General features: G+C 34.7%; 1 protein-coding gene across 5 annotated transcripts in view; it reads right to left on the bottom strand.

The window, feature by feature from the left end:
* Window positions 1-13050, bottom strand: part of MDM4 (MDM4 regulator of p53) — a 46288-nt gene that overhangs the window by 15634 nt on the left and 17604 nt on the right. For 4 of the 5 annotated variants that reach the window (XM_023501936.2, XM_012547827.3, XM_003767610.4 and 1 more), the window contains 6 exons: window positions 11080-11213; window positions 10594-10643; window positions 6663-6730; window positions 5829-5928; window positions 1926-2086; window positions 868-1014 (listed from right to left, as the gene is read on the bottom strand). In XM_023501936.2, the coding sequence (XP_023357704.1) occupies window positions 868-1014; window positions 1926-2086; window positions 5829-5928; window positions 6663-6730; window positions 10594-10643; window positions 11080-11213 (660 nt within the window). Of the gene's footprint in view, window positions 1-867; window positions 1015-1925; window positions 2087-5828; window positions 5929-6662; window positions 6731-10593; window positions 10644-11079; window positions 11214-13050 lie in introns of those variants that run through there. The other variant, XR_001120949.3, reaches the window with a different exon arrangement.

Here is a 13050-nt window from a genome sequence, read left to right as displayed (position 1 = left end):
TTGATTATTCTTGTTTACAATCATTAAAAAAAAAATGCGCTGACAAAATTTTATTTTTCTCCCTAATTCCTGATCCCACCTAAAAAAGTTTCTATCAAATTAAAAAATAGTTTATAATACTATAAAACAGCTCCAATTCAGAGTTCACAAAGATCAGAATGTCAGTATTAGGAATACTTTTCCAAAAAGACATACAACTGTCAAAGCCTGCATTTAATCCAATGAAAATTCTCTCTCTTTATCATAAACAAATCTATGTCCTTTTGCATATTTCCATTTCAACAGGCTAAAAACACAAGCATCTATACAAAGGACTATCTTCCACAAATCTGAATTCCTGTGAAAACCATTTAAAAAACTAATAAACAAAATGTTACATATATATGGGGCATGATTGTAACTGGAGCTTTTCTTTTAATATAGCTGGAGGATGTTTATTTTTCAAGGATGTTTATACTCTAATACAAAAAAAAACCTATTACTACTTACAAGTTATTCTGCTGCCTTATTATACTCTGTACAATGATTTGACTAGATTTCCATAAGAGAATAGGTAAGCAGAGACAGGTGAATGGCTGCTTTCTAGATCCAATTTGAGCTTGTAGAAGATTGTACAATAACATAAAGATAGGTAAATTATAAAATTTTTTAAAAGTATCTTCTGAGAGATGAGAAAAAGGAAAAATGAGTAATGAGAGGACATTGTGTAAGTAAATCATCAACAAACGAGGTGAGGACCTACTATGTGTAAACACACTTACTAGGCCCTGGAGAGACAAAGTAGTATAAGACATGGCTCATGACTTCAGAAAATTTATTTTCAAAATGTGCATCATATGATTAAAAAGATAATTTTCTAGGACAAACCTTTTTGTCACCCTCTTTCCCTCCTTCACTTGCTTGTTCATTATCAGGAGCTTCAACTTTTACTGCAACATTTAGCTGCTCCGATCCTGACTCGTTCAAAAACCACAAGTCATCTGTAGTGTCTGAAACAATGGCAGTGTCTATGTCCTAAAGAATAAGAAGGTGAAAGTGGATGAAAATAAGTGTTGAGTATTAAGTCAGAAGTCCATCAGTGAGGTTACCTAACTCAAATTACAATACAACTTCTTCTGCTTAAGAAAGACCTGGTTTTGCTCACTGACCAATAATTCAACAAATGAACTGACTACCTACTAAGGATCCTTATATTAGCCAAAGGAAGTATTCAAAGGATGAAAGCAATGAATTCTTCACAGTAACAGTAACAGAATAAATTCTCCACAGAACAGAATTTTCCATTAACAGAATAAATTCTCACACTGACAAGCATTTGATAAATTTAGTGTTGGTATTGTCCTATGGAGTTGATCCCAAACTGAGTTTGTTCCACTGAGACTGCTGCCATTAAAACTAGAGAAACAATTTCAAAGACTTTTAAAGACTGCAGCTCACAAAGATCTGCTTAACAAAAAAACTTCCTCTCACAAACAGCACTGCAAAAAGATGGAAACCATTCAAGTGACTTTGGTACTTTTATTCCTTTAATGATAAATTAAGTTTACTGATGAAACATTGGGAGTAAATAATGAGGGCTCCCAAAGCCCTGAGCCCTTGACACATTTTCTGAACTCCTAGAAGATTGAAGAGCACAAATAATCTAATTACCCAAACCAAGTCAAATGTTTAGCTTTCTCCATGGAGTATTTTACTTCTGTATCTACTGATAGATGTTTGGTGTCTTATTCTTTCCCCTATACCTTTGAGGAGCACTTTGCTAAAGAGTTTAATGTATCTATGCCTTTGGGCTATCGTATTCTCTAACAGAAAACAACAAATACATGCTACTGTCAAAAGCAAAATAGAAACAAATTTTATTCTCTCACTTGAACAACAAACCACCCTGAAAAAGCACAACCCCTACAAATTTGACAGCCATTTACCTGATTTGTCTGTAAGTCAGTTGAGCCATTACTTCTAGGTGTGTAGTTGTTTCTCAAGTTGCCCAAGAACCACCAAGGCAGGCCAGCTACATCCCATTCCTCGAACACAAGGTCTAACCTAGGTGACTTGTTCGGGGTTAAATTTTCTATCAAGTCTTCATCTATAGAAGCAGGATGAGAATGACAATGAATATGCCATCTATGTATATGGAAGTGAAGAACCAACATTGTTTAATAATCCCCCCAACTTCTGTACAACGTGGGTAAGGAAAAGGAATTATTCTTCCTACTGTTTAGATAAAATACTTATTAAATGATCTGCTCCTGGTCATTAGCAATTTAATGATAGAGCAGCAATTTCATATTAGTTGCTTTCAACTCCCTATTCAAAGCTCTTACCTTTTAAGTCAGAGGTAGGCAATTTATAATACTAACATTTCTAATCTTTTTGTTTCTCTACATTCCCCCAATTTTTTTACCCTACTTAAAAAAACAAACAAACAAACAAATTTTCTCCTTTCCCATATCCCCTTTGCCTTTGCTAATGCCCTAAGCTGCTTATAGCGCCTACAAGTGACTCCCAAGTCTTCACTAGCCCTCCCTCTTTGGCACAAGGGAGAGAGCATATGACTTATTCCAGTGTTAGAACACTTGTATTCAAATCCTGTCTCCACTATGTAGTAGCCATGGACCTTGGTTAAATTAAAATTTTCTGACCTTTTGTTTTTTGAGGTAAAATAAGTTAAAAATTCAATTATTATGAAATTAAAAGAGACTGTGTATTGCTATAATATGTGAAAGAACATTGCATGTTTGTGGCAGCCCTCTTTGTAGTGGCCAGAAACTGGAAACTGAATGGATGTCCATCCGTTGGAGAATGGCTGAATAAATTGTGGTATATGAATATTATGGAATATTACTGTTCTGTGAGAAATGACCAACAGGATAATTTCAGAAAGGCCTGGAGAGACTTACACGAACTGATGCTGAGAGAAATGAGCAGGACCAGGAGATCATTATATACTTCAACAACAACACTATATGATGACCAGTTCTGATGGACCTGGCCATCCTCAGCAATGAGATCAACCAAATCATTTCCAATGGAGCAGTAATGAACTGAACTAGCTACGCCCAGAGAAAGAACTCTTGGGAGATGACTAAAAACCATTACATTGAATTCCCAATCCCTATATTTATGCACACCTGCATTTTTGATTTCCTTCACAAGCTAATTATACAATATTTCAGAGTCTGATTCTTTTTGTACAGCAAAATAACGGTTTGGTCATGTATACTTATTGTGTATCTAATTTATATTTTAATATATTTAACATCTACTGGTCATCCTGCCATCTAGGGGAGGGGGTGGGGGGGTAAGAGGTGAAAAATTGGAACAAGAGGTTTGGCAATTGTCAATGCTGTAAAGTTACCCTGTAAAGGTTATACATACATATAACCTGTAAATAAAAGGCTATTAAGTAAAAAAAAATTAAAAAAAAAAAAGAAAGAAAGAACATTGCAATTCTGAAAAACTACATAAATATAAGTTATTGCTAAAAACAAACTGACACTCTAATAGGTAACTGATGAAACAACGTAGACCTCTAGTAAAGCATTTTTTATATAATGTGAATGGATGTGGGAAAAGGAGGAAAGCAGGAAGAGGGCCAGATGCTCTTGGATGGAGGGAAACAGGCACATAGCTCAAGACCATGTGAGGGACAAAGAAGCAAGAGGATAACAAGCAGGGGCCGGGGACAGACATATAGGGAAATCAAGAGGAAAAACACATGGGGAGGCAGACACACAGAAGTTGGACAAGGACATAGTAGAGGGGACAGGTAATACAAAGTAAATGGAGAGACACATAGTACCCCAACCCCTAAAAACATAAGGGTCTCAAGGTAGGTAGATCCCTATTAGGCCCCCATGGAAATATTTTCCTTGAGTTTTTTGGTTTTTGTTTTTAAGGGAGGGAGAAAGTAGAGTGGAGTCACGGAACATAGAACTGAGGGGCATGAGTAGAGAGAGAGAAAGTACAATATTGGACAGTAAAATTAACATAGGTGGGTTTTGAGGTTTTTTTGGAATGCCGTTTTCTTTCAAATTTTTGTAGCATGAATTTATATAAAGTAAGAACTGTGTACACAAAAATTATGTTGGTCACTTTGTTAAGAGGCATCACTGAGCTTAAAAATGACTTTATGAAGTTTGGTTGCTCCTTAGAGACTTCTAATAGCAGTCAAAGATAAGTATCAAGTCAAAGATAGCTGCTAAAATTATGCTATATTATCTTCCCCATATACACAGATTTCACAATCCATTCTAAGGGCTCCTCTGTTCTGAGAGATGCAAAATAAATTATCCTTTTCTCTTAAACCTCATATTTGTCTCAATTATCAGACCACTTGCCCCTACTCTCAGACGGTGTAAACTGAGGGATGGCAAAACAAATATTCCCAGATATGCAGCATGACCACATTAAGTTTCTTTAGACTTCAAACATCCTCATCAGAGTGTTTGCATCACAAAAGATGTACATAAAAAATAAACTGCTTTCAGATGATACATTTAAAACTCCATTCCAAAAATTCCTACTAGGACTTATAGGATAACATTTCAAGGATCACACACAATTCAGCTTATATTCACATGTAATCTGTACAAAATTTTTTTAATTTGAACATTCAAAATTTCCTCCAGGAAGATTTTTAATATTTTGGTGATGTAATTTAATGACAGATGCATTATTCGAGTTTAAATTGCCATTTCCTCCAAGTGTGTATTTATGAGACCAAATATGAGACCAGGAACCATGTATGCTATAAAATACTTTCCATGTAATTTATAATTCTGTAAATCTTTGCACACAAAATTATGACTCTGAAAGACTATTTAACATAATGGAGATTTTTATTTGGTTTCCCATATCCTAGTTTACTTAATCTGGGTTTTTCTAACTATACACACTATGTTACAGCAATGTTATTTGATTATAATCAAAGATCAGAGAAACAGAAATCTTAGTCTCAACCCTTGTTTTAGCTCCATAAATTTTAATCTCCCTGACAACTAGCATTCCCCTCCATTAGGCAAGTCAAAATTCTAACCTGATCAAATATAGGGACAAAATGCAAACAGAAGGCTGATTCTGAAGCCAAAAAATGGCTGCAGTCTTAGGTCACATAGAGAAAGAAAATTCATTTGGTGACTCATGAATAAGTGAGTGAGAAACTACTATCTGCAGGTTAACATTTCTTCTCCCATCATCCCAAAATCCTAATAAAAATCCATTTAAAAGCAGAATACAGAACACCCTAGCCCCTTTTAATATAAATGGCTCTAAACTATAAGAGAAGTTTAAAAAGAATGCTGTTTCAAAGACTCACAAGGAGACAATGACATACCTTAAGATTTGAGCATTCTGGGAAAACTAAATTAATAAAGCACTTACAAATTATTCAATGAGAGCTTCTAGAATATAGACATAGAGAGAATATACAATATAGACAGTAAATGTCTATAATATGGAAGAGAATTATTAGTTCTTCTACTTAAATGATGCAAGGACCCAGAATGTCATCAATAAGAGTACATCCTTCAATGAAGCAAATTATAACCATTCTGTGACTTAGCAGTTGATCTTCAAGAATTGCTATGGTTGAAAAATTCCTCAACTTATTATACATTTTTCAAGACTTATCTAAATCAATCTTTGTCCAAGAGACCTAGACCTAGTCTATCAAGTCTTCCCAGTTTGGCAGTACCTGCCAAAACTTGTGATCCGCTAACAGTCTTCTAGAACCCAGAGGCACACCATGGCACTGAAGGAGAATTTTATCAGAGGATCATTTTTGTAGTCCACAAAAAGAATCTCCATTGCTTTAATTCAATGCTCACCTGATCTTGGATTTCTGCATTTATGCTGTGAGGTAGACAAAGCAGGAACATCACCTTCTTCAGGTCCATTCCTGGGGTTTGAAATTCCCTCCGTACCTTGCTAAATGAAAAGAAGGAGAAACCCATCCAATGAGTATGGTAGACTAGTTTGGGCCAAGGGGATGTAGCAGTTCCATTCTGAGTAACCAGTGAAAGTGCAACACAATGGGTTATGCACAAGAAAGTGAACACTGAAGTAAAACAACACTCACCTACTTTCAGAAAGTCAGTTATATTCCCTAACTCCATCCTGAGTGGAGCAGGGAGGTCACAAACCTGAGGAAAACCTCAGCTTAAGAAGAGGCCAAAATCTGTCATTTTGAACAACCTGTCAGCACTTGGCCTCCTTCTAGCCTATTGCTAAAATAAAGGAAGCATCTCCTAGCAGACTGGTTCAATGAATACAAAAGCAAGATTAGGGTGACAACTTCTGTAGGTTTGGGCAAACCACAAGAAACTGCCTGACTGGTACTTATTTGCATAGAAAAGGTTTCAATTCCAGTAAAACAGTTTGCTCAGAACACATGCGCATACACACATACACAAACTCAAAAGAAAGTGTAAACTGGAAGGAATAAAGATAAGAAGTGCTACATCCCAAGAAAAACTCAGAGACTGGAACTCTGTTATGGGCAGAACAGAGAAGGTTCACTCTGTCCTTGGTCTATAGACTCCCAAGAACTTCTCCTGTCAAGTTTGACCACAAGGAAGAAAGGTTTTGGGAGCCCAAGATCCAGAGGTACAGAGAAGGGGCCACTCTGTACAACAAAAGAAGTCACCAGTTGGTGATTTTACCTTCAGTTGATCTCGGCTTGGAATATCCATACTCTGATCCTGTGCGAGAGCGAGAGTCTGTGCAGCATCTAGATAGTAAGTAAAACAAAAGGAAAAAAACCTTCCCTGGTAATAACCATTCTTTCCACACAAAAAGGACCTCAACAAGCAATCCTGTAGTCAGACTTGGCCCCTACAAGTAATAGGCCTCCAAGATGACTGCATAATGCTCTCATTAGCAAAGAGAAAAGAATCAAAGACAAAGAAGCTAGGTCCAGATAGGCCTGGTTAAAAATGAAGTGATAAATTATAATTGGGCAGGAGGGGGAGAGGAGGGGACAGAGAAAGAAGAGGTGGAAAAAAAATCCCTTTATTTAATCAAGTTGACTACAAGTGTTCTTCTGCAATAAGTTTCCAAATTTCTGTAAGAAATTTTGAAAACATGGTTACAATCATAAATAGAACTCTTTAAGATGTAATGGAAAACTCTTTAAGAGCTTCTTCACATGTGGTCTCATTTTTTTTTAATCTAACTGTCAAATCTGTAAAGGTCTACGAGAAATTAAAAAAAAAAATCTCCCCACTTCCTTTATAACAAATAAGCACACTTATCCCATCTATGAGTATCAGGGGGTTATTTGACAAGGTCTTGACTTGATGTAAGATTATATGCTTAAGACAAGTATTAATTATCTTGGTCACTATGTACACTCCAAAAAAGGGCAGAGTAAACAAATGAAAGACTATCAAAGTGAATAAATTATAACCTTAGTGAAATTACTGTTTGGGGACTAAAATATTTCATTTATCAAATGCTTTTTCTGCATCTATTGAGATGGGATCATATGGTTTTTGTTAATTTGGTTATTAATATGGCCAATTATGCTGATAATTTTTCTAATATTGAACCAGCCCTGCATTCCTGGTATAAATCCTACTTGATCATGGTGAATTATCCTGGGGATGATTTTCTGTATTCTTTTTGCTAATATCTTAAGATTTTAGCATCAATATTCATTAGGGAGATTGGTCTATAATTTTCTTTCTCTGTTTTCAACCTTCCTGGTTTAGGTATCAGTACCATGTCTATGTCATAAAAGGAATTTGGTAGGACTCCTTCATTCCCTATTTTTTCAAATAGTTTATAAAGCATTGGGACTAATTGTTCTTTGAATGTTTGGTAGAATTCACATGTAAATACATTTGGTCCTGGGGATTTTTTTTTAGGGAGTTGATTAATAGCTTGTTCTATTTCTTTTTCTGAAATGGGACTATTTAAGCAATTTACTTCCTCCTCTGATAATCTGGGAAGCCTATATTTTTGGAGGTAGTCATCCATTTCACTTAGGCTATCAAATTTATTGGTGTAAAGTTGGGGAAAGTAACCCCTTATTTCTTTAATTTCCTCTTCATTGGTGTAAAGTTCTCCCTTTTCATTTTTAAGACTACTAATTTGATTTTCCTCTCTCCTTTTTCTAATCAGATTTCAATTTTATTGGTTTGTTCATAAAACCAATTCTTAGTTTTGTTTATTAGTTCAATAGTTTTTTGACTAAATTATTTCAAAGGAGAAATGTATTTCAAAGATTCCAATAACTGGAAATTTTACAAGCAAAAAAGAAGATGGAAATAAAGTCTGGGCAAAACAAGCAGCAAGAAAGGGACCACCAAATAACATTGGTTCTGAAGTCAGAGATTCTAGATTCAGATCCCACCTCTAATGCCTGCTTACTATTATCTTAAGCAAATCATTTCATTTCCTCACCTATAAAATAAGGGGGGCCTCTCTGGCCACCACCAGCTCTAAAGTTAGGACACTATGAAGATACTACCCAGGAGTACTTGCTAAGCAGACATATGTAGATAGACCTGAATTAGCCCAGACATAGATCCTCCTTAATTCCACTCACACAATCACTGACATCTTTACTTACTTAAGGGCAGCCAAAGAAAGTAAAAAGAGCTTTTAATCTTAACTCAGCTGACAATACAGCTGTTGGTAAAAGCAGAAAACTCCAAAGAAAACATGCTTTATAGGTTAAAACATGTTTAAAGAGAGATAAAAGGGTCAAAACACAAATGTGGTTTTTTTGGAGAAAAGTTTTGCTAATACATGTACTCTTATCTTTTAACAAAAAGTTCAAGTTAGGGTACCAAGCTCATAAGGCAATTAATTCTATAACATATAGCTCCAAAATAGATACTTATTCATGTTAAAACAATTGGAAGAACAAAAAGTAGAAATCACCTGTGGAAACTAATGCAAAGACTGGAGGTATCAAATAAATGCCCACATCTGCCACACCTATTTCCTTTTATTATCCTACTCAAACACACAGAAAAATGGAACAATTTCTTTAAAATAATAGCATTCCCTTCAATCAAAACAAAAAATATATCCCAGGAAGTGAAATGTGCTTCATTAGAGCTGTGGAGGTAAAGGAAGGAACAAAGATTTCCTTTCATTTCCTTTACTAATTTACTAATGGAAAATACAATATCCAATTCATTTAAGGTAACAGAAATAGCCAAAGAAATATTGCAGAAGTGCAATTGCAATTAAAAGGGCATTTACAAAAACATTTTGGGGCAAATTCTGTCATCAGAAGAAATGATTATTGACAGCATTTATGGCAAGTTAATTCCTGCAAAATCAGTGTAACAAATGAAGAAACAAGGGGACTTTAAACACATACGGGGGAGGGGGGGAGGGAAGGGAGACAGATCAAGAGATAGAAACATTAATTCTGTACTATTATAATTCAATTATTAGACACTAAGTTTATTGATTTCTAGGATATCTGCTGAAGTACAAGCAATTTATTGCTATATTTTCCTCCATTAGTGCTCAAAGAAATATAGATCCTACAGCTAGAAAAGCTGAGCTATGGCACAAATAAGTAAATTTCAATAATGTGAACATTTCATTTACAAGGTCTTCCTGAATTTTGACTTGAGAAATGTCCCAGTGAGTCCAATAAGTCAAGAATTAAAATTCACATATTTAGATCTGAAAGAGTTCTAAGTGTTTTCCCTTATTTCTAAGTAAGCACAATTATTGGGGATGGATGACCACCAATTATTGCTATAAACTATCAAGGCAAGACAAAACTTCAAGGATTAACACAACTGGGCTAGATTTCTTAAGAAGACAAGGTTTCAAAAATCTTCAGAGTTTCTTAATTTGAGACCAGCTCATATAGGTGAAAATCTGGGGGTACAGGATTAATAAAATGTTTGTAAATTTTACATTGATAAAAATGATAAAAATACACAGCCCCTGTTCTTAGTATGCCTGATTCACTCATTCAACCGTAGGACCTCACCATTTTTTTTTAAACAAATATAGTTGAAATGTTGTGAATTTCAATCTCTCCCTTTCTCTCTCTCTCTCTCTCTCTCTCTCTCTCTCTCTCTCTCTCTCTCTCTCTCTCTCTCTCTCTCTCTCTCTCTCTCTCTCACACACACACACACACACACACACACACACACACACACACACACGTTCCTACAAATACTTTAAAAACACCATAAAAAAAAAAAAAACTGGCGCTTGAATATATGGTAGTAACATTTTTAAAAGTGATATGTCCTACTTATTGTGTATCTCATTTATATTTTAATGTATTTAACATCTACTGGTCATCCTGCCATCTAGGGGAGGGGGTGGGGGGTAAGAGGTGAAAAATTGGAACAAGAGGTTTGGCAATTGTTAATGCTGTAAAGTTACCCATGTATATATCCTGTAAATAAAAGGCTATTAAAACTTAAAAAAAAAGTGATATGTCCTTTCTAATTATTCCCAAATAATCTCATTCATAGTCTTCCTTTTCTAATACTTGCTCTAATCAAATCACTCCTGTACTATGTATATATACATATGTGTGTGTATAAATATATATATATATAAATAAATAAATATATATGTTCTGACAAAAGAGGATGGACATACCTGTAACAGTTGCAGTAACCAGATTCTTTCTCAGCATGTCATATAGCGGACTGTTAAGAGATGAAGGAAAACATTAAAGGAAAAATAAATGCGGTCACTCATATCTACAGTTCTTCTAAGAACTCGAAGTGTTTTTTAATAAATGCTCTTATTTGTCTCCAAATGTGGCAAGGAGGTGCCGCAATATTATTTCTATCTAACTGATGGAGAAACAGATCTATGAGAGAAAGTAATAGGTCTTATTCCTGTAGGTAGCCAACTTAAATAAAAATTAATTTCATGGAAGAATTAGTTCTTGCTTTGTAGTTTTAAATTTTAATTAAGCAAATTCCCATTGCAATTCTAAGGTAAGATGGATTCAGAATAGGTAGATACTACAGAAAAAAGAATGTGGACTTCTCAGCTACTACTGACTTGTGAATACAGAAACACAAATCACACATGGCTGTGTGCAAACCACAATAAGCAAACCTTTACTCTTCTTACCTTGGATCTTTCACAGAAAAGCTCTGAAGTCCTAGTAGCTCTCCTAGAAGATCTCCACCACAATATACCATGTGTTGCTCTTGCTGATCATAAAGCTGCTTCACCATTATATACTGGCCTAGATAATGCATGACCTGCATGGGTATAAAATAGTAAAGCAACATCTATCCAGCTACTACCTTCAATTCAACTTTTATCTTAAAAAATGATAAATGATATCTATTGAGAAATGTCAGTTTCAGTATTTCTGAGGACCTCAATGATAAGAGTAAAACTTCAGGGTATAAGGACATGGTTGATACCAATTGCAACAAAATGAGCTCCATGAGAGCTTTGTGTATTCTGAATCTACAATAGTACTTTGCATTCAGTCATGACTTGGTATTTATTCCTATTCATATCCATCCTTATGAAATGGAACTTCATGTATAGGTTTGCCTATATTTCAAACACATGGAGAATATTTTAATGGAACTATCTTCCTTTATATAACAGCAATCACTTCAATCAAAAAAATAATCTTTAGCAAATGAGTATACTTGACTTCAATATTGGATTACTTAAAAGTTCAATCTATTTTGCTCCATTTCACCTGAGTAATAAAATGGAAGGAAAGTAAGATAAGTACATTGACTATTATCAAAAAGTTACCACCAAAAAAATATATTTTTTAAATCTTGACTTGAGAGAAATGACAAATACCTTTTATACATTGTCTGATACAGTCAGTATATTTATTCATTTTGCTTAACTGAACTTGTTTGGTACTTGGGAAGATTTTCTGATAGACTTGGTTAGTGAAAGCAATTTTTCAAAAAAGAACATTAGCAAAATACTTTAAAATTAAAAGTGCAATATATCCTATTAATCTCACTACTTATTTAAGTCTATAAATCAGTAACACAAAATTAAAGCAACTAAAAATTAAGTGACTTGCCCAGTATCAAAAACAAAAACCCTGTTATTGGGTTAAGCATTGTTATTATGCTTTGTTAATTGAGCCCATTTACATTCCCAGCTGGTTAGAACTTTCCTCCTATCACAATTCAATCATAAGGAGAATGAAATCTATATTATAAATCATTTATACCCACACATCCCTCCAACTTATTTATCTGAGCCTAAGGAACTGTCAAAAACTACCTTATCATGTTGGACATCTGCACAGACAATTCCCTAAAGCTACTCTCATTATATTGGATAAGTGATGCTACTATGAGCCTTTTTCTAAGACACATGCCCCACTAAGTAGCCTGAGCAAGGAGAGAAGGGAAAATAAAATGACTAAAGGAAGATATCCAGCAACAAAGCCCAACCACCTGTGTCAACTGTCAGGAAGAGAACCTGTCCAGAATGCAGAGCAAGGTTTTCTAATAATAGTTATTAAAATGTATAATTTTCAAAATACTTTCTCCTTGATTACTCTATTTGATTCTGACAACAATCCTTCAAATTAGGTAGGACGAGCCATATTAACCTGACTGCAAACAATAGGAACTGAAATCCAAAAATATGTACTTACTAATAAGTCTGAGAAAAAGCAATAATTATGTTTTTCTAGAGGTGATTTTGTGTCAGAAAGACCTTAATTCATCTCCTTCAAAAGAACAGCTATGTGACTATAAACAAGCCTCCATCTAAGTATGCTCCTCATTCAGAAAATGGTCATAAGTCTCCCTGTAGAACCTTTCAGTATTTTGTCATGAGGCTCAAATTGGATCACATGCCTAAAGCATTTTGAAAATTGTAAAGTGACAAGGTTGCCCACTATCACCGTTTCTATTCAATATTGTATTAGAAATGCTAGCTTTGGCAACAAGAGCTGAGAAAGATTAACGGAATTAGAGTAGGCAATGAGGAAACCAAATTATCCCTCTTTGCTGATGATATGACGGTATATACTCAGAGAACCCCAGAGATTATACTAAAAAGAAAATTTTAAAGTGACATTAAAATACTAGTTATTATTTT

The sequence above is a fragment of the Sarcophilus harrisii genome, chromosome 4 (assembly GCF_902635505.1).
Source record: "Sarcophilus harrisii chromosome 4, mSarHar1.11, whole genome shotgun sequence".
In the NCBI taxonomy this organism is placed as follows: domain Eukaryota; kingdom Metazoa; phylum Chordata; class Mammalia; order Dasyuromorphia; family Dasyuridae; genus Sarcophilus; species Sarcophilus harrisii.
The sequence above is the reverse complement of the archived record's forward strand: the minus strand, read 5'-3'. Positions and strand labels throughout refer to the sequence as shown.